At 41.4% G+C, this 18,352-nt stretch overlaps 1 protein-coding gene across 2 annotated transcripts in view; it reads right to left on the bottom strand.

The window, feature by feature from the left end:
* Nucleotides 1-17,770, bottom strand: part of LOC139578061 (CD81 antigen-like) — a 26,138-nt gene extending 8,368 nt beyond the window's left edge. Inside the window, exons 1-2 of one of the 2 annotated variants that reach the window (XM_071405241.1) lie at nucleotides 17,697-17,770; nucleotides 7,750-7,864 (exon numbers count right to left, since the gene is read on the bottom strand). In XM_071405241.1, coding sequence (XP_071261342.1) covers nucleotides 7,750-7,795 — 46 coding nt within the window. In that variant the 5' untranslated portion in view covers nucleotides 7,796-7,864; nucleotides 17,697-17,770. Of the gene's footprint in view, nucleotides 1-7,749; nucleotides 7,865-10,941; nucleotides 11,140-17,696 lie in introns of those variants that run through there. The other variant, XM_071405240.1, reaches the window with a different exon arrangement.
* Between the last annotated feature and the right edge of the window lie 582 nt (nucleotides 17,771-18,352).

Genomic DNA, 18,352 nt, shown 5'->3' with positions numbered 1-18,352 from the left:
TCTCTCTTTCTGTGTGTCTCTCTCTCTCTCTGTCTCTCTCTCCCCCCCATCTCCCCATCTCTCTCACCACCCTCCCAGTGACCCTAAGACCCTCTCTCTGTCTCTCTCTCTCCCCCATCTCCCTCCATCTCTCCATCTCTCACCACCCTCCCAGTGACCCTAATGGACCCTGGTCAAAAGTAGTGCACCCTATTCCCTATGGGTCCTGGTCAAAAGTAGTGCACCCTATTCCCTATGGGCTCTGGTCAAAAGTAGTGCACCCTATTCCCTATGGGCTCTGGTCAAAAGTAGTGCACCCTATTCCCTATGGGCTCTGGTCAAAAGTAGTGCACCCTATTCCCTATGGGTCCTGGTCAAAAGTAGTGCACCCTATTCCCTATGGGTCCTGGTCAAAAGTAGTGCACCCTATTCCCCATAGGGCTCTGGTCAAAAGTAGTGCACCCTATCCCCCATAGGGCTCTGGTTAAAAGTAGTGCACCCTATCCCCCATAGGGCTCTGGTTAAAAGTAGTGCACTACATAGGGAATAGGATGCCATTTGAGAGCCAGCCAAGGAGCATCACTATGACAACACCCTTTAACCCCTGACAAGGCGTGGGGACAGGCCCAACACTGAGTGTACAAAACAATAGGAACACCTGTTGTTTCCATGAAAATAGACTAACCAGGTGAATCCAGGTGAAAGCTATGATCCCTGATGTCACCTGTTCAATCCACTTCAATCAGTGTAGATGAAGGAGAGGAGACAGGTTAAAGAAGGATTTTTAAGCTTTGAGACAATTGAGACATGGATTGTGTATGTGAAATCAAATGTTATTGGTCGCATACACATGTTAATATTAGGATTTGTTTTGCACGCTAGGTGTCTATAGGCTACAGGGTGACAGGAAGGAAAATGACTTTTGTCTGATGAGGTTCTTCCTCATTACATCACCTTCTCTTTGCTTCTTCTCTCTCTCTCTTTCTCTATATACAGTTGAAGTCGGAGGTTTACATACACTTAGGTTGGAGTCATTAAAACTAGTTTTTCAACCACTCCACAAATTTCTTGTTAACAAACTATAGTTTTGCAAGTCGGTTAGGACATCTACTTCGTGCATGACACAAGTAATTTTCCCAACAATTGTTTACAGACAGAGTATTTCACAGATTATTTCACTCATAATTCACTGTATCACAATTCCAGTGGGTCAGAAGTTTACATACACTAAGTTGACTGTGCCTTTAAACAGATTGGAAAATTCAAAGAAAATATGTCATGGCTTTAGAAGCTTCTAATAGGCTAATTGACATCATTTGAGTCAATTGGAGGTGTACCTGTGGATGTATTTTAAGGCCTACTTTCAAACTCAGTGCATCTTTGCTTGACATCTAGGGAAAATCAAACGAAATCAGCCAAGACCTCAAAAAAAATGTGTAGACCTCCACAAGTCTGGTTCATCCTTGGGAGCAATTTCCAAATGCCTGAAGGTACCACGTTCATCTGTACAAACAATAGTACGCAAGTATAAACACCATGGGACCACGCAGCCGTCATACCGCTCAGGAAGGAGACGCGTTCTGTCTCCTAGAGATGAACGTACTTTGGTGCGAAAAGTGCAAATCAATCCCAGAACAACAGCAAAGGACCTTGTGAAGATGCTAGAGGAAACAGGTACCAAAGTATCTATAGCCACAGTAAAACGAGTCCTATATCGACATAACCTGAAAGTCCCCTCAGTAAGGAAGAAGCCACTACTCCAAAACCGCCATAAAAAAGCCAGACTACGGTTTGCAACTGCACATGGGGACAAAGATCGTACTTTTTGGAGAAATGTCCTCTGGTCTGATGAAACAAAAATAGAACTGTTTGGCCATAATGACAATCGTTATGTTTGGAGGAAAAAGGGGGAGGCTTGCAAGCCGAAGAACACCATCCCAACTGTGATGCACGGGGGTGGCAGCATCATGTTGTGGGGGTGCTTTGCTGCAGGAGGGACTGGTGCACTTCACAAAATAGATGGCATCATGAGGGAGGAAAATTATGTGGATATATTGAAGCAACATCTCAAGACATCAGTCAGGAAGTTAAAGCTTGGTCGCAAATGGGTCTTCCAAATGGACAAGGACCCCAAGCATACTTCCAAAGTTGTGGCAAAATGGCTTAAGGACCACAAAGTCAAGGTATTGGAGTGGCCATCACAAAGCCCTGACCTCAATCCTATAGAAAATATGTGGGCAGAAGTGAAAAAGCGTGTGCGAGCAAGGAGGCCTACACACCTGACTCAGTTACACCAGCTCTGTCAGGAGGAATGGGCCAAAATTCTCCCAACTTATTGTGGGAAGCTTGTGGAAGGCTACCCAAAACGTTTGACCCAAGCTAAACAATTTAAAGGCAATGCTACCAAATACTAATTGAGTGTATGTAAACTTCTGACCCACTGGGAATGTGATGAAAGAAATAAAAGCTGAAATAAATAATTCTCTCTACTATTATTCTGACATTTCACATTCTTAAAATAAAGTGGTGATCCTAACTGACCTAAGACAGGGAATGTTTACTGTATCGCTCTGTGTGTTTGTGTCTCTCTCTCTCTCGCTCTCTGTCTCTGTCTCTCTCGGTTTCTCCCTCTCGCTCTTTCTCTCTCTTTCAATTTCAATTAAATTCAAAGGGCTTTATTGTCATGAGAAACATATGTTTAGAGATATAACATTACACTCACCAAAGTTTTAAAAGTATATACTGTAAACATTTATTCTATGGACAGATAAATATCGGTTGTGTTTACAATGTTGTTTGTGCTCCACTGGTTTATTTTTACTCATGGCAACGGGCCACAAAGATATAACATTACACTCACCAAAGTTTTAAAAGAATATAGACATTTATTCTATAGATGCATAAATATAGGTTTCTCCGCTGGTTTCCCTTCTCTCATGGCAACGGGCCACAAATCTTGCTGCTGTGATTGCACACTGCGGTATTTCGCCTAACAGATATGTTGGAGTTTATCAATGTTAGATTTATTTTCAAATTCTTTGTGGGTCTGTGGGAAATGTGTGTCTGTAATGTAGTCATAGATTTGGCAGCAGCTTCTTGCCACTAGGGGGGTGCTATTTCGACATAGCACAAATGTGTATCCAATGTAAACGGTCTCCTACTCAATTCTTGCTCGTACAATATGCATATTATTCTTACTATTGGATAGAAAACACTCTCTAGTTTCTAAAACCGTTGGAATTATGTCTGTAAGTGAAACAGAACTCGACTTAAAGCACTTTTCCTATGTCTGTGTGAGAATGGGAAATTTTATCATCTGCTTTGAGACCTGTCTTTAACTTTGCCTGTCTTCTATTGGTTGAGATGCACTGCATACGCCTTCCCCTGGCTGTTAGCGAATAGGGAGAGTTGAAATGACGTCTCTACGTATTTCCCAAAGTTTTTAAATTGATTGGAACCGAGGTGTCCGACCTTTTGGGACTTCGCGCTGACGCAAAGAGGGTCTTGGCATGTCTTTTTAGAACGTCTGGTTTTAGCTCCTAGAAGTATCCGGCTCTGTTTTTATTCGCTATAGGCTTTAAAGACATCATAATCTTGTTATTTTGAACCGAATTATACCAGTTTAGGTCAGTATATTGCGATTTTCAGGTATTTATTTCCATGGCGCTGTAGAAACGTGGGTGTCTCTCTCTCGAATGCCATTCTGTACTGCTAATTGCAACGTCGAGGGAAACATTCTCCAACCCAGCAACGATTCTTTTGGCCAACGGACAACTTTCACAAGATTCTGATGGGAGTTCAGCTAATAGTAGGTACTATTAATGCTGATAAAACGTTGTTCTGTTGAAAAAGAAAAATGTATTAGACGCCATTATTTTCCATTTAGCGTTGCGCTATCGCACCCTGTATTGTACCCAGTATTGCGCAGTAAGGTTAATTTTAAAAATGTAATTCAGCGATTGCATTAAGAACTAATTTCTCTTTCAATTGCTGTCCAACCTGTATTTTTTTAGTCAAGTTTATGAATAGTTTTCGATAAGATTAGGTGCCTTTCCAAAATGGCGCCGGACAGATTGCTTGATTTTTTGCCCACTAAACACGTTGTGTAACCACGAATTGTGCGGCTAAATATGCACATTTTCGAACAAACTATATGCATTGTGTAATATGATGTTACAGGACTGTCATCTGAAGAATTCTGAGAAGGTTAGTGAAAAAATTAATAGCGTTTGGGGGTTTATAACGTTATTGCTATTTTTGGCTTGAATCAATGCTACTGTGTGACTGACTTGTAGTAAGCTAAGATAACGCTATATTGTGTTTTCGCTGTAAAACACTTAGAAAATCTGACATATTGGCTATATTCACATGATCTGTGTCTTTCATCTGCTGTACGCTGTGTATTTTTAAGAAATGTTTTATGATGAGTAATTAGCTAATACACGATGGTCTCTGTAGTTATTCTAGTCATTTTAGTGATAGTTGTAATGGGGGCTGCAATTGTAAACTATGATTTATACCTGAAATATGCACATTTTTCTAACAAAACCTATGCTATACAATAAATATGTTATCAGACTGTCATCTGATGAGAATTGTTTCTTGGTTAGTGGCTATTTATATCTGTATTTGGTCGAATTTGTGATAGCTACTGATGCAGTAAAAAAAATGGTGGAGTAAAAAAAGTGGTGTCTTTTGCTAACGTGGTTAGCTAATAGATTTACATATTGTGTCTTCCCTGTAAAACATTTAAGAAATCAGAGATGATGGCTTGAATCACAAGATCTGTATCTTTCATTTGGTGTCTTGGACTTGTGATTTCATGAACATTTTATTTTATGATATCCCTGTAACTTTAGGCTAGGCTATGCTAGTCAGCTTTTGTGATGGGGGGATCCCGGATCCGGGTTTGTGACTCGTGAAAGGTTAAGAAGTGTAGGTCAGTTTTTTACCTCATTTTGAGGGCATTGGGCACATAGCCTGTCTTCTGCTTATGACGGCCTTTCACAATAACAAGGCTGTGCTCACGGAGTCTGTCTCTCTCTCTCTCACACACACACACACACACACACACACACACACACACACACACACACACACACACACACACACACACACACACACACACACACACACACACACACACCCTGCTGAGAGAGGGAGCGGGTGACCATGCATGTTGTGTAAATGATTTGATTACTAGTTGATAACCTCACATTCAAATTATTCTGTCAATCAAATATTCTGTTGTTTTTTATTTTATTTAAACTACATATAGCAGATCAACATCAAGGCTTTAATCATCAGTGGCACTTCTTCAACCCTCTCCACCCACTAGTCTGACAGAATCAACTACAGAGTCCACCTTCAAAAAAAAGACAGAGGACAATTACAGATGACTTCCCCAAAGACACACAGTCTGAGAAAGCTCGGACACACTGCCCTGCAGCAATAACTAACTAGTTCAGCTGGTCTGGTAGGAGGGGAGCCTAGGAGTCGGTGTATATTTATATATTCTCCTACATAAACACCAGTTTGCTGTTCCAGGCAAGCTAAAAACATCCTCTCTCTCAACTCTAATTTATAACAAGCCCAGATGTACAGGGTTATTTGAATTATGCAAGGGCGTGTGTTTGAGGGGTAGGAGAGAAGAAAGCCTCTCTTGATGTTCCTTTGGGTGGGCCTACCCTGCCGCCGTACCCCTCCAATCATCAGCGAGCTCTGCTGGGTTGGATGGTTTGTTCTCTGATATAAAAATAGTTTTATCCTCTCTGTACACTTAGCTGCGGTAAGTACGGGGAGTGGAGAAGCCCAAGTTTGAATTAATGGGCGTACGTACAGTGTACATTTTACAACCACAACTAACAAAATAGAAGAAGCCAACACACAGACCTTTGAAAACGTTCAGACCATGTACATTTACCATGTACTGTATATTACCATGTACATTTACCATGTACTGTATATTACCATGTACTGTATATTACCATGTATATTTACCATGTACTGTATATTACCATGTACATTTACCATGTACTGTATATTACCATGTACTGTATATTACCATGTATATTTACCATGTACTGTATATTACCATGTATATTTACCATGTACTGTATATTACCATGTACATTTACCATGTACTGTATATTACCATGTACATTTACCATGTACTGTATATTACCATGTACTGTATATTACCATGTACATTTACCATGTACTGTATATTACCATGTATATTTACCATGTACTGTATATTTCCATGTATATTTACCATATATATTTACCATGTACTGTAAATGACCATGTATATTTACCATGTACTGTATATTACCATATATATTTACCATGTACTGTATATTACCATGTACATTTACCATGTACTGTATATTACCATGTATATTTACCATGTACTGTATATTACCATGTATATTTACCATGTACTGTATATTACCATGTACATTTACCATGTACTGTATATTACCATGTACATTTACCATGTACTGTATATTACCATGTATATTTACCATGTACTGTATATTTCCATGTATATTTACCATATATATTTACCATGTACTGTAAATGACCATGTATATTTACCATGTACTGTATATTACCATATATATTTACCATGTACTGTATATTACCATGTACATTTACCATGTACTGTATATTACCATGTACATTTACCATGTACTGTATATTACCATGTACATTTACCATGTACTGTATATTACCATGTATATTTACCATGTACTGTATATTACCATGTACATTTACCATGTACTGTATATTACCATGTATATTTACCATGTACTGTATATTTCCATGTATATTTACCATATATATTTACCATGTACTGTAAATGACCATGTATATTTACCATGTACTGTATATTACCATATATATTTACCATGTACTGTATATTACCATGTACATTTACCATGTACTGTATATTACCATGTATATTTACCATGTACTGTATATTACCATGTATATTTACCATGTACTGTATATTACCATGTACATTTACCATGTACTGTATATTACCATGTACATTTACCATGTACTGTATATTACCATGTATATTTACCATGTACTGTATATTACCATGTATATTTACCATATATATTTACCATGTACTGTAAATGACCATGTATATTTACCATGTACTGTATATTACCATATATATTTACCATGTACTGTATATTACCATGTACATTTACCATGTACTGTATATTACCATGTATATTTACCATGTACTGTATATTACCATGTATATTTACCATGTACTGTATATTACCATGTATATTTACCATGTACTGTATATTACCATATATATTTACCATGTACTGTATATTACCATGTATATTTACCATGTACTGTATATTACCATGTATATTTACCATATATATTTACCATGTACTGTAAATTACCATATAACTCTGCAGGACCTGGGTTGGGACACAACCCAACACACCACAGGGGTGGGACACAACCCAACACACCCCAGGGTTGGGACACAACCCAACACACCCCTAGGGGTGGGACACAACCCAACACACCCCAGGGTTGGGACACAACCCAACACACCCCTAGGGGTGGGACACAACCCAACACACCCCTAGGGGTGGGACACAACCCAACACACCCCAGGGTTGGGACACAACCCAACACACCCCAGGGTTGGGACACAACCCAACACACCCCAGGGGTTCACACACAGATATTGAAACAACAACAATATTCAAATGGTTTGTAGATACTTACTGATATAGAAGGTGCTGGGAGCCTGCTGATCTTCAAACTGCTGCATGAGAAGACTGCTGGTCTGGTTGTCATGACGAAGCCATAGAGCCACTCCCAATATCACACCTCCAGCCAACTGTCAGAGAGAGAGAGACAGAGACAGAGAGAGCGAGAGAGACAGAGAGAGACAGAGAGACAGAGAGAGACAGAGAGAGAGAGAGACAGAGAGAGAGAGACAGACAGAGAGAGAGAGAGACAGAGAGAGCGAGACAGACAGAGAGAGAGAGAGAGACAGAGAGAGAGAGAGAGAGAGACAGAGAGAGAGAGTCAATTTACACAGTCTTCCTGTTAGTTTGTCTTCTCCACTGTACTCCTGCTTGCTCTTTGGGGTCTATGCCGGAGGGTTACTATAAAGCACTTTGTGACAACAGACACACTCTCCAATCTGTCAGTGTTGGTGAAAACCTAGCTTGTGTCCCTAGACTCCGTTGTCCTCTCCAAATAAGCAGGAAGCAGCTCACCAGTAGCAGCTCACCAGTAGAAACAACAGTAAATCACAGGGCAGCTAGGCTCCAGGATATGCTGTGGGACTTTTAATTATAAGGAGTTTTTTCCCCCCCTAAAACAGGGTTGAAGAAAAAGCAAGTGGGGGGAAAAAAATGTCTGCAGAATCGCACTGGGTACCAACAAGCCACTCTAGCTTCAACACTACCAAGTAAACCTACTTTGACCGTAGACTACATACTACCAAGTAAACCTACTTTGACCATAGACTACATACTACCAAGTAAACCTACTTTGACCATAGACTACATACTACCAAGTAAACCTACTTTGACCGTAGACGACATACTACCAAGTAAACCTACTTTGACCGTAGACGACATACTACCAAGTAAACCTACTTTGACCATAGACTACATACTACCAAGTAAACCTACTTTGACCATAGACTACATACTACCAAGTAAACCTACTTTGACCGTAGACTACATACTACCAAGTAAACCTACTTTGACCATAGACTACATACTACCAAGTAAACCTACTTTGACCATAGACTACATACTACCAAGTAAACCTACTTTGACCGTAGACGACATACTACCAAGTAAACCTACTTTGACCGTAGACGACATACTACCAAGTAAACCTACTTTGACCATAGACTACATACTACCAAGTAAACCTACTTTGACCGTATACTACATACTACTAAGTAAACCTACTTTGACCATAGACTACATACTACCAAGTAAACCTACTTTGACCGTAGACGACATACTACCAAGTAAACCTACTTTGACCGTAGACTACATACTACCAAGTAAACCTACTTTGACCATAGACTACATACTACCAAGTAAACCTACTTTGACCATAGACTACATACTACCAAGTAAACCTACTTTGACCGTAGACTACATACTACCAAGTAAACCTACTTTGACCGTAGACTACATACTACCAAGTAAACCTACTTTGACCGTAGACTACATACTACCAAGTAATTCTACATTTGAGGGAGTTATATCCAAAACGCTGTATACACCAATTTTTCACATTGTGGTTTTTTCGTCAGAAATGATTGTTTATGGTTACCTTCATGTGTGTGTAAAAATATTACTGTTCTCAGATGTTTTATTAATAGATTTTAGATGTGTATTAAAATTTTAATAATAAATGTTTTACAAAACACAAAACTGTATATCGATTGTTTAGCTGGAACGGAATGTTTGTATCCTGTATATTTGACTGTGATATGTGGTTGTCTCACCTAGATATCTGAAGATCAATGCACTAACTGTAAAGCACTCTGGGTAAGAGCATCTGCTAAATTAGCAATGTCAAATGTCAAATGTTTTACATACAGATCTCATATTAATGTATTGATTCATTTTTTATATATATTTATATCATTTGTACAGTTCTTTATTGAAAATGTAGTTAATTGTTCCATTTGACTGTGTAAACCTAGCAGTATACTTATTTCTCTGAGAGTGAGGCAGATATATAGCTTTTTTGCAAACAAACATGATTATTTGTCTCTCTGAAATGAAACCATCAAGTGATAGATTTCAAAACAATTCATGTCAGTCATTGAACAACCCCATGCGATGATTATATAGTGGAAAAAACACGCCAAATCTACTTCCTAAATTCTTCAAAACAATAAAAAGCTAATTTACCAACATTTCTGAAAATGGATATATAGAGTTTTGGAATGAGACTCCATTTGAGCCTAAACCTGAGCAAACCATCAGAGTCACAACATCTTAGCTACTACAGTCCGTTTGAAAAAGGAAGCATGTAGGAACAAAGGAAATGTCAATAAAAAGAAAAAGAATCCCTCCCCCCCAATCTTCCAAATCAGACCTGGGTTCAAATGGTATTTGAAAACATTTCAAATACTTTTACTGTGTGTGATTGAGAATATTTGGTGCAATGAAAACAATAGAATAGCTTCAACACCCAGTCCTCCTGGCTGATCAGGCAGACTGGAGCAAGTGCTGAACGTATCGGAATGATTCCAAGTACTATTTGAAACCATGCAGGTCTGCTCCCCATTTGCCTGGCACATCTGGTTTAAAACTGGATGGAGTCACACTCGCACGCTTCCTACTACAACACACACGCACAAACTATCTCCGTGTTTCTGTTGTGAGCAACAGTAAAATACTAGACTTTTATGTCTCAATCTATAAATTCTACAATCCAATTGTTGTTGGATTATATGTGTTATGTGTAGGGAATTATTGAAAAGTAAATTATTGAAAATGTAATTATTGAAAAGTGAATTATTGAAAAGTGTATGGTATCTCCTTCAGGAAAGGCTTACTATTTTGAGCCACTACAGTTTTCACACAGTTAAATCTTCAGTTGAATAATTGAAAAAATATAGGCCTATCCTACGAGAGAACCTCACACACTATAACAGTTTGTGATATAGTCTCATAGGATATACCTATATGAAAGTAGTATTGAATAGGAGCTCATCAGTACCTCAGTGATACTCTGTGGCTGATCTGAAATACACAGGTTGGTATCACAACAGTTGGAGTATTAAGTTCTATTACGAGCTAAAAGTAACATTTTAAGATGCACTTTTATCAACCACAGATTGAAGAAGTGTGTCGATAATAATCAATATAAAGTAACACCATTTAAAAAATACGAGATTTAAAAAATAAAATAAAAAAAGTCTCAACTCACCCAGAAAACAAAATTAAAGAAAAATAGCATGAATTTAATGCACAATGTGCAGCCCACTACTGCCATGATGCTCGAGTGTTCAGGTCCGTTCTTAAAAAGATAAATCAATGATTAAGGTTCACGCGTGATACCAAGATTATGTCCAAGATTCTAAGAAGAAGGACCGTTTAAAGATTCTCCTCCTTTATAGCAACTCAACATCTGTGACAGAGAACTCGAGGTCTGTCCTCCTTCTACTCGAGAAACTCCTCCTTTTACTAATGAGTGTGTAAGCCAGACTGGAGACTGAGGGTGGTATAGACATGGAGAGCAGGGCGCTGCCCACCAAGTGGTGAGGGTGGTAGAGTAGGGTGATGCCCACCAAGAGGTGAGGGTGGTAGAGTAGGGCGCTGCCCACCAAGTGGTGAGGGTGGTAGAGTAGGGTGATGCCCACCAAGTGGTGAGGGTGGTAGAGCAGGGTGATGCCCACCAAGTGGTGAGGGTGGTAGAGTAGGGTGATGCCCACCAAGTGGTGAGGGTGGTAGAGTAGGGTGATGCCCACCAAGTGGTGAGGGTGGTATAGACATGGAGAGTAGGGCGCTGCCCACCAAGTGGTGAGGGTGGTAGAGTAGGGTGATGCCCACCAAGTGGTGAGGGTGGTAGAGCAGGGTGATGCCCACCAAGTGGTGAGGGTGGTAGAGTAGGGTGATGCCCACCAAGTGGTGAGGGTGGTAGAGTAGGGTGATGCCCACCAAGTGGTGAGGGTGGTATAGACATGGAGAGTAGGGTGATGCCCACCAAGTGGTGAGGGTGGTAGAGCAGGGTGATGCCCACCAAGTGGTGAGTGTGGAATAGCAGGGTGATGCCCACCAAGTGGTGAGGGTGGTAGAGTAGGGTGATGCCCACCAAGTGGTGAGGGTGGTAGAGTAGGGTGATGCCCACCAAGTGGTGAGGGTGGTAGAGTAGGGTGATGCCCACCAAGTGGTGAGGGTGGTAGAGTAGGGTGATGCCCACCAAGTGGTGAGGGTGGTAGAGTAGGGTGATGCCCACCAAGTGGTGAGGGTGGTAGAGCAGGGTGGTGCCCACCAAGTGGTATAGACATGGACAGCAGGGCTTGGCACTCTTATCATCTGATAGGCTATAGAAGTCAGGAGTCATATAGTGGTAGGTAGGGTATAGTTGTTGGTAGGGTATAGTGGTTGGTAGGGTATAGTGGTTGGTAGGGTATAGTGGTTGGTAGGGTATAATGGTTGGTAGGGTATAGTGGTTGGTAGGGTATAGTGGTTGGTAGGGTATAGTGGTTGGTAGGGTATAGTGGTTGGTAGGGTATAATGGTTGGTAGGGTATAGTTGCTGGTAGGGTATACATTTACATTTACATTTAAGTCATTTAGCAGACGCTCTTATCCAGAGCGACTTACAAATTGGAAAGTTCATACATATTCATCCTGGTCCCCCCGTGGGGAATGAACCCACAACCCTGGCGTTGCAAGCGCCATGCTCTATGGCTCAGTTGTTGGTAGGGTATAGTGGTAGGTAGGGTATAGTTGTTGGTAGGGTATAGTGGTTGGTAGGGTAGAGTATAGTGGTTGGTAGGGTATAGTTGTTGGTAGGGTATAGTGGTTGGTAGGGTAGAGTATAGTGGTTGGTAGGGTATAGTTGTTGGTAGGGTATAGTGGTTTGTAGGGTATAGTTGTTGGTAGGGTATAGTGGTTGGTAGGGTATAGTGGTTGGTAGGGTATAGTGGTAGATAGGGTATGGTTGGTAGGGTATAATGGTAGGTAGGGTATAGTGGTAGGTAGGGTATAGTGGTAGGTATGGTATAGTGGTTGGTAGGGTATAGTGGTTGATAGGGTATAGTTGTTGGTAGGGTATAATGGTAGGTAGGGTATAGTGGTAGGTAGGGTATAGTGGTAGGTATGGTATAGTGGTAGGTAGGGTATAGTGGTTGATAGAGTATAGTGGTTGGTAGGGTATAGTTGTTGGTAGGGTATAGTGGTTTGTAGGGTATAGTTGTTGGTAGGGTATAGTGGTTGATAGGGTATAGTTGTTGGTAGGGTATAATGGTAGGTAGGGTATAGTGGTAGGTAGGGTATAGTGGTAGGTAGGGTATAGTGGTTGGTAGGGTATAGTGGTTGGTAGGGTATAATGGTTGGTAGGGTATAGTGGTAGGTAGAGTATAGTGGTAGGTAGAGTATAATGGTTGGTAGGGTAGAGTATAGTGGTTGGTAGGGTATGGCGGTTGGTAGGGTATAGTGGTTGGTAGGGTATAGTGGTTGGTAGGGTATAGTGGTAGGTATGGTATAGTGGTTGGTAGGGTATAGTGGTTGGTAGGGTATAGTGGTTGGTAGGGTATGGCGGTTGGTAGAGTATAGTGGTTGGTAGGGTGTAGTGGTAGGGTATAATGGTAGGTAGGGTATAGTGGTTGGTAGGGTATAGTGGTTGGTAGGGTATAATGGTTGGTAGGGTATAGTGGTAGGTAGAGTATAGTGGTTGGTAGGGTATAGTTGCTGGTAGGGTATAGTGGTTGGTAGGGTATAATGGTTGGTAGAGTATAGTGGTTGGTAGGGTATAGTTGTTGGTAGGGTATAGTGGTGTGTAGGGTATAGTTGTTGGTAGGGTATAGTGGTTGGTAGGGTATAGTGGTTGGTAGGGTATAGTGGTAGATAGGGTATGGTTGGTAGGGTATAATGGTAGGTAGGGTATAGTGGTAGGTAGGGTATAGTGGTAGGTATGGTATAGTGGTTGGTAGGGTATAGTGGTTGATAGGGTATAGTTGTTGGTAGGGTATAATGGTAGGTAGGGTATAGTGGTAGGTAGGGTATAGTGGTAGGTATGGTATAGTGGTTGGTAGGGTATAGTGGTTGATAGGGTATAGTTGTTGGTAGGGTATAATGGTTGGTAGGGTATAGTGGTTGGTAGGGTATAGTGGTTGGTAGGGTATAATGGTTGGTAGGGTAGAGTATAGTGGTTGGTAGGGTATGGCGGTTGGTAGGGTATAGTGGTTGGTAGGGTATAGTGGTAGATATGGTATAGTGGTTGGTAGGGTATAGTGGTTGGTAGGGTATAGTGGTTGGTAGGGTATAGTGGTTGGTAGGGTATAGTGGTTGGTAGGGTATAATGGTTGGTAGGGTAGAGTATAGTGGTTGGTAGGGTATGGCGGTTGGTAGGGTATAGTGGTTGGTAGGGTATAGTGGTAGATATGGTATAGTGGTTGGTAGGGTATAGTGGTTGGTAGGGTATAGTGGTTGGTAGGGTATGGCGGTTGGTAGGGTATAGTGGTTGGTAGGGTGTAGTGGTAGAGTATAATGGTAGGTAGGGTATAGTGGTTGGTAGGGTATAATGGTTGGTAGGGTATAGTGGTAGGTAGAGTATAGTGGTTGGTAGGGTATAATGGTTGGTAGGGTATAATGGTTGGTAGGGTATAGTGGTTGGTAGGGTATAGTGGTTGGTAGGGTATAGTGGTAGGTAGGGTATAGTGGTTGGTAGGGTATAATGGTTGGTAGGGTATAGTGGTTGGTAGGGTATAGTGGTAGGTAGGGTATAGTGATTGGTAGGGTATAGTGGTTGGTAGGGTATAGTGGTTGGTAGGGTATAGTGGTAGGTAGGCTTTAGTGGTTGGTAGGGTATAGTGGCTGGTAGGGTATAGTGGTTGGTAGGGTTTGGTAGTTGGCAGGGTATAGTTGGTAGGGTATAATGGTAGGTAGGGTATATTGGTAGGTAGGCTTTAGTGGTTGGTAGGGTATGGTTGGTAGGGTATAGTGGTTGGTAGGGTATAATGGTAGGTAGGGTATAGTGGTTGGTAGGGTTTGGTGGTTGGTAGGGTATGGTTGGTAGGGTATAGTGGTTGGTAGGGTATAATGGTAGGTAGGGTATAGTGGTTGGTAGGGTATAATGGTAGGTAGGGTTTGGTGGTTGGTAGGGTATAGTGATTGGAAGTTTTTGTTCACTTTCGTTAAAACTGCCAAGTTGCCAAGTTTTTTAAAACTGTTTTGGTAAAGTTGCTTGTTAGTTATCCCATTACAAACAAGTATTCAACAAGTAAACAAATACGCATTTATCTTCCACCAATTGGAGCCATATCAAAGCTGAATCAATCTCTGCAAGATCTCATGAAGACAGCATACTACATAACAGAACCGAATATAATAGGATAGTACTCTACAGGGCACTACTAGGCAACATGTGTGCTTTGGTTGACACTAAAACAAATGGTGATTGAATGGTGATTGACACTTTGTGATCACCATTTTGCTCTAAAATTCCTCCCCCTGTACATCATTCAAAACAACTCTGTAAGCTACTTGGTGAGGTATAACTCAACAAGATCAAAATACATATTCCCAACTAAAACGGATTGAGTTCAAATGGTTGGTATGCAGATGTTGCATGGACGTTTCACTACTAAAACTTGAAGAATTATCATTCACGAATCACGTTTGACAGTGAGAAATGTGAAATGTTGTAGGCTCCCGACAACGTTCTGGCAGTGTCAGAACTAGAGCCCCACAGTGGATGTCACAATACCCATAAAACCTAGCGGTCAAACAGGGAAATGGTTCCAATCGTTTTTTCCACCATTCATTTTTCCAATAGGGGATTTTAGAAACACTTAAAATAAGGGCTTTGTTTCATGTAGACTTACTCTGGTGTGATGTTTTGGTAACTTTGTAAATCTCTCTCAAGGTGACTTTTATCAATATATTCAGCTCTATTTACTCTCAGATTTGAAAATGCTAAATAGCATCAAAGTAGACATCATGCAAAACTACAAATCCCTGCAATCCCTGCAAGTTGGTATATGAAAACTATTTCTAAGATTTTGACACGTCTACTCCTGCTCTCCCTCTCCGGCGCTCGACGTTACTGGTTTACTAAACACAGGCTCTGACTACCATCATTACACACAACTGTTTGCATGTTCTTCACAAAGAGGGCAACATATGCTACTGAGACAGATGTCTATGTGTCAGGGGAGAAGCTCCAGGTGATATCTGATTTTAAGTACCTTGGCATCATACTTGATTCCAACCTCTCTTTTAAAAAGCATGTGAAAAAGGTAATTCAGATAACCAAATTCAACCTAGCTAATTTCCAATTTATACGAAATTGTTTGACTACAGAACTGTACTTCAAATCTATGATACTCCCCCACTTAACATACTGCTTGACTAGTTGGGCCCAAGCTTGCTGTACAACATTAAAACCCATTCAGTCTGTCTACAAACAGGCTCTCAAAGTGCTTGATAGGAAGCCCAATAGCCATCATCACTGTTACATCCTCAGAAAGCATGAGCTCCTGAGTTGGGAAAATCTTGTGCAATACACCGATGCATGTCTTGTATTCAAGATCCTAAATGGCCTGGCTCCCCCTCCACTCAGTATTTTTGTTAAACAGAAAACCCAAACATATGGCAGCAGATCCACAAGGTCTGCCATGAGAGGTGACTGTATAGTCAGGAAAAGCACCTTTAGTAAATCCGCTTTCTCTGTGAGAGCTTCCCATGTCTGGAATACACTGCCATCAGACACACATAACTGCACCACATATCACACTTTCACAAAATGGATGAAGACATGGCTAAAGGTCAATCAGATTTGTGAACATAATCCCTAGCTGTGTATTGCCGCTTTCCATGTTGTCTGTTGTCTGTAGCTTGTGAGGTGTGGAAACATTTTGTTGCTTTTATGAATTTTGTCTTACTGCTTTTTGTTCTATGTTGCTCTGTCTGTATGCTACGTCTTGCTTGTCCTATGTTGCTCTGTCTGTATGCTACGTCTTGCTTGTCCTATGTTGCTCTGTCTGTATGCTACGTCTTGCTTGTCCTATGTTGCTCTGTCTGTATGCTACGTCTTGCTTGTCCTATGTTGCTCTGCGTGTGCTCACTATTCAATGATTGTCTATATTGTAATTGTTTTTAATAACCTGCCCAGGGACTGCGGTTGAAAATTAGCCGGCTGGCTAAAACCGGCACTTTTACTGAAACCTTGATTAATGTGCACTGTCCCTGTAACAATACAAATAAACTCAAACTGGCACCATCGTTATGTGCAGCTGCGCCTCATCATGAGACACACCTGGACTCCATCACTTCACTGATTACCTCCCCTATATCTGTCACTCCCTTAGTGCCATTCCCCAGGCAGTATTTGGTTAACAACATAGGACAAGCAAGACGTAGCATACAGACAGAGCAACATAGGACAAGTATTTGGTTATGTGTTTCATGTCCAGATGCTACTCTTGGTTTGTATCGGTCCATGTTTATTGTATTATTAAACTCAGCCCCTACACTTGTTTCTCGACTCCCAGCGTCTCCGTTACAGAATACTGCCTCAACAAATGGAAGCATCAGGAAATCAGGTGTAACGATCTTCGTTGGGAGAAAGAGAGGAGGACCAAAGCGCAGCGTGGTAAGTGTTCATGATGAATATTTAATGGAACAAAACTGAACACTGAAATACAAAACAATAAAGTGAACGAACTAAAACCGAAACAGTTCCGTGTGGAACACACAGACACGGAAGAAAACCACCCACAAAACACAATAGAAAACAAGCTCCCTAAATATGGTTCCCAATCAGAGACAACGACTAACACCTGCCTCTGATTGAGAACCATATCCGGCCAAACGAAAAACCCAACATAGAAAAACAAACATAGATAACCCACCCAACTCACGCCCTGACCATAAAACAAAGAAATAACAAAAGAACTTAAGGTCAGAACGTGACATCAGGACATCTCCCATACGGTTGACGAACAGGGATACCTACATCGTCAGCACCAAGACCAGCTGACGCAACTGGAGACGGTTATGGAAGAGGTCCATTGCGTTCTTCAATGTCTTGAACATACCCGAGAGGCATTGCCTTCAACTAGTAGAGGATACTCTACCACCAGTCGACCCAGCGAGCCAGCACATCAGTCCATTCAGCAGTCCACCCCAGGTCAGTGATGGCCGCTTGTCTCTCCCAGACAAATATAACAACTCCATCTAAATGCCGTGGCTTCCTACTCAAAGTGCTCCCTCTATTTTGTGCACCAGATGGGAGCTCCCACCACCGATAGGTCCAAGGTTGCCATGGTTATTTTTCTCCTGACTCGGTGGGTGTTGGAGTGGGCTTTGGCCGTCTGGGAGAGAGGAGAGGAGGAGCTGGCATCGTATGAGGGGTTCAAGGCTCTGTTCTGTGGTATCTTCGATCATCCACTGGAGGGCAGAGAAGGAGGTGAGCGCCTATTTCAACTACGGCAGGATGATCAGACTCCTGTCGAGTATGCACTCACCTTCCAGACAGTAGCAGCGTCCAGCAGATGGAATGAGCCGGCACTCTGTACGCTTTTCAGAAGAGGACTGCGCAAGGAGATCCAGACGAAACTGGCATGTCGAGACGACAACAACCTCTCCTTGGACGCACTCATCGCGATGGCC

Source organism: Salvelinus alpinus, chromosome 6 (assembly GCF_045679555.1).
Source record: "Salvelinus alpinus chromosome 6, SLU_Salpinus.1, whole genome shotgun sequence".
Lineage (NCBI taxonomy): Eukaryota > Metazoa > Chordata > Actinopteri > Salmoniformes > Salmonidae > Salvelinus > Salvelinus alpinus.
The sequence above is the reverse complement of the archived record's forward strand: the minus strand, read 5'-3'. Positions and strand labels throughout refer to the sequence as shown.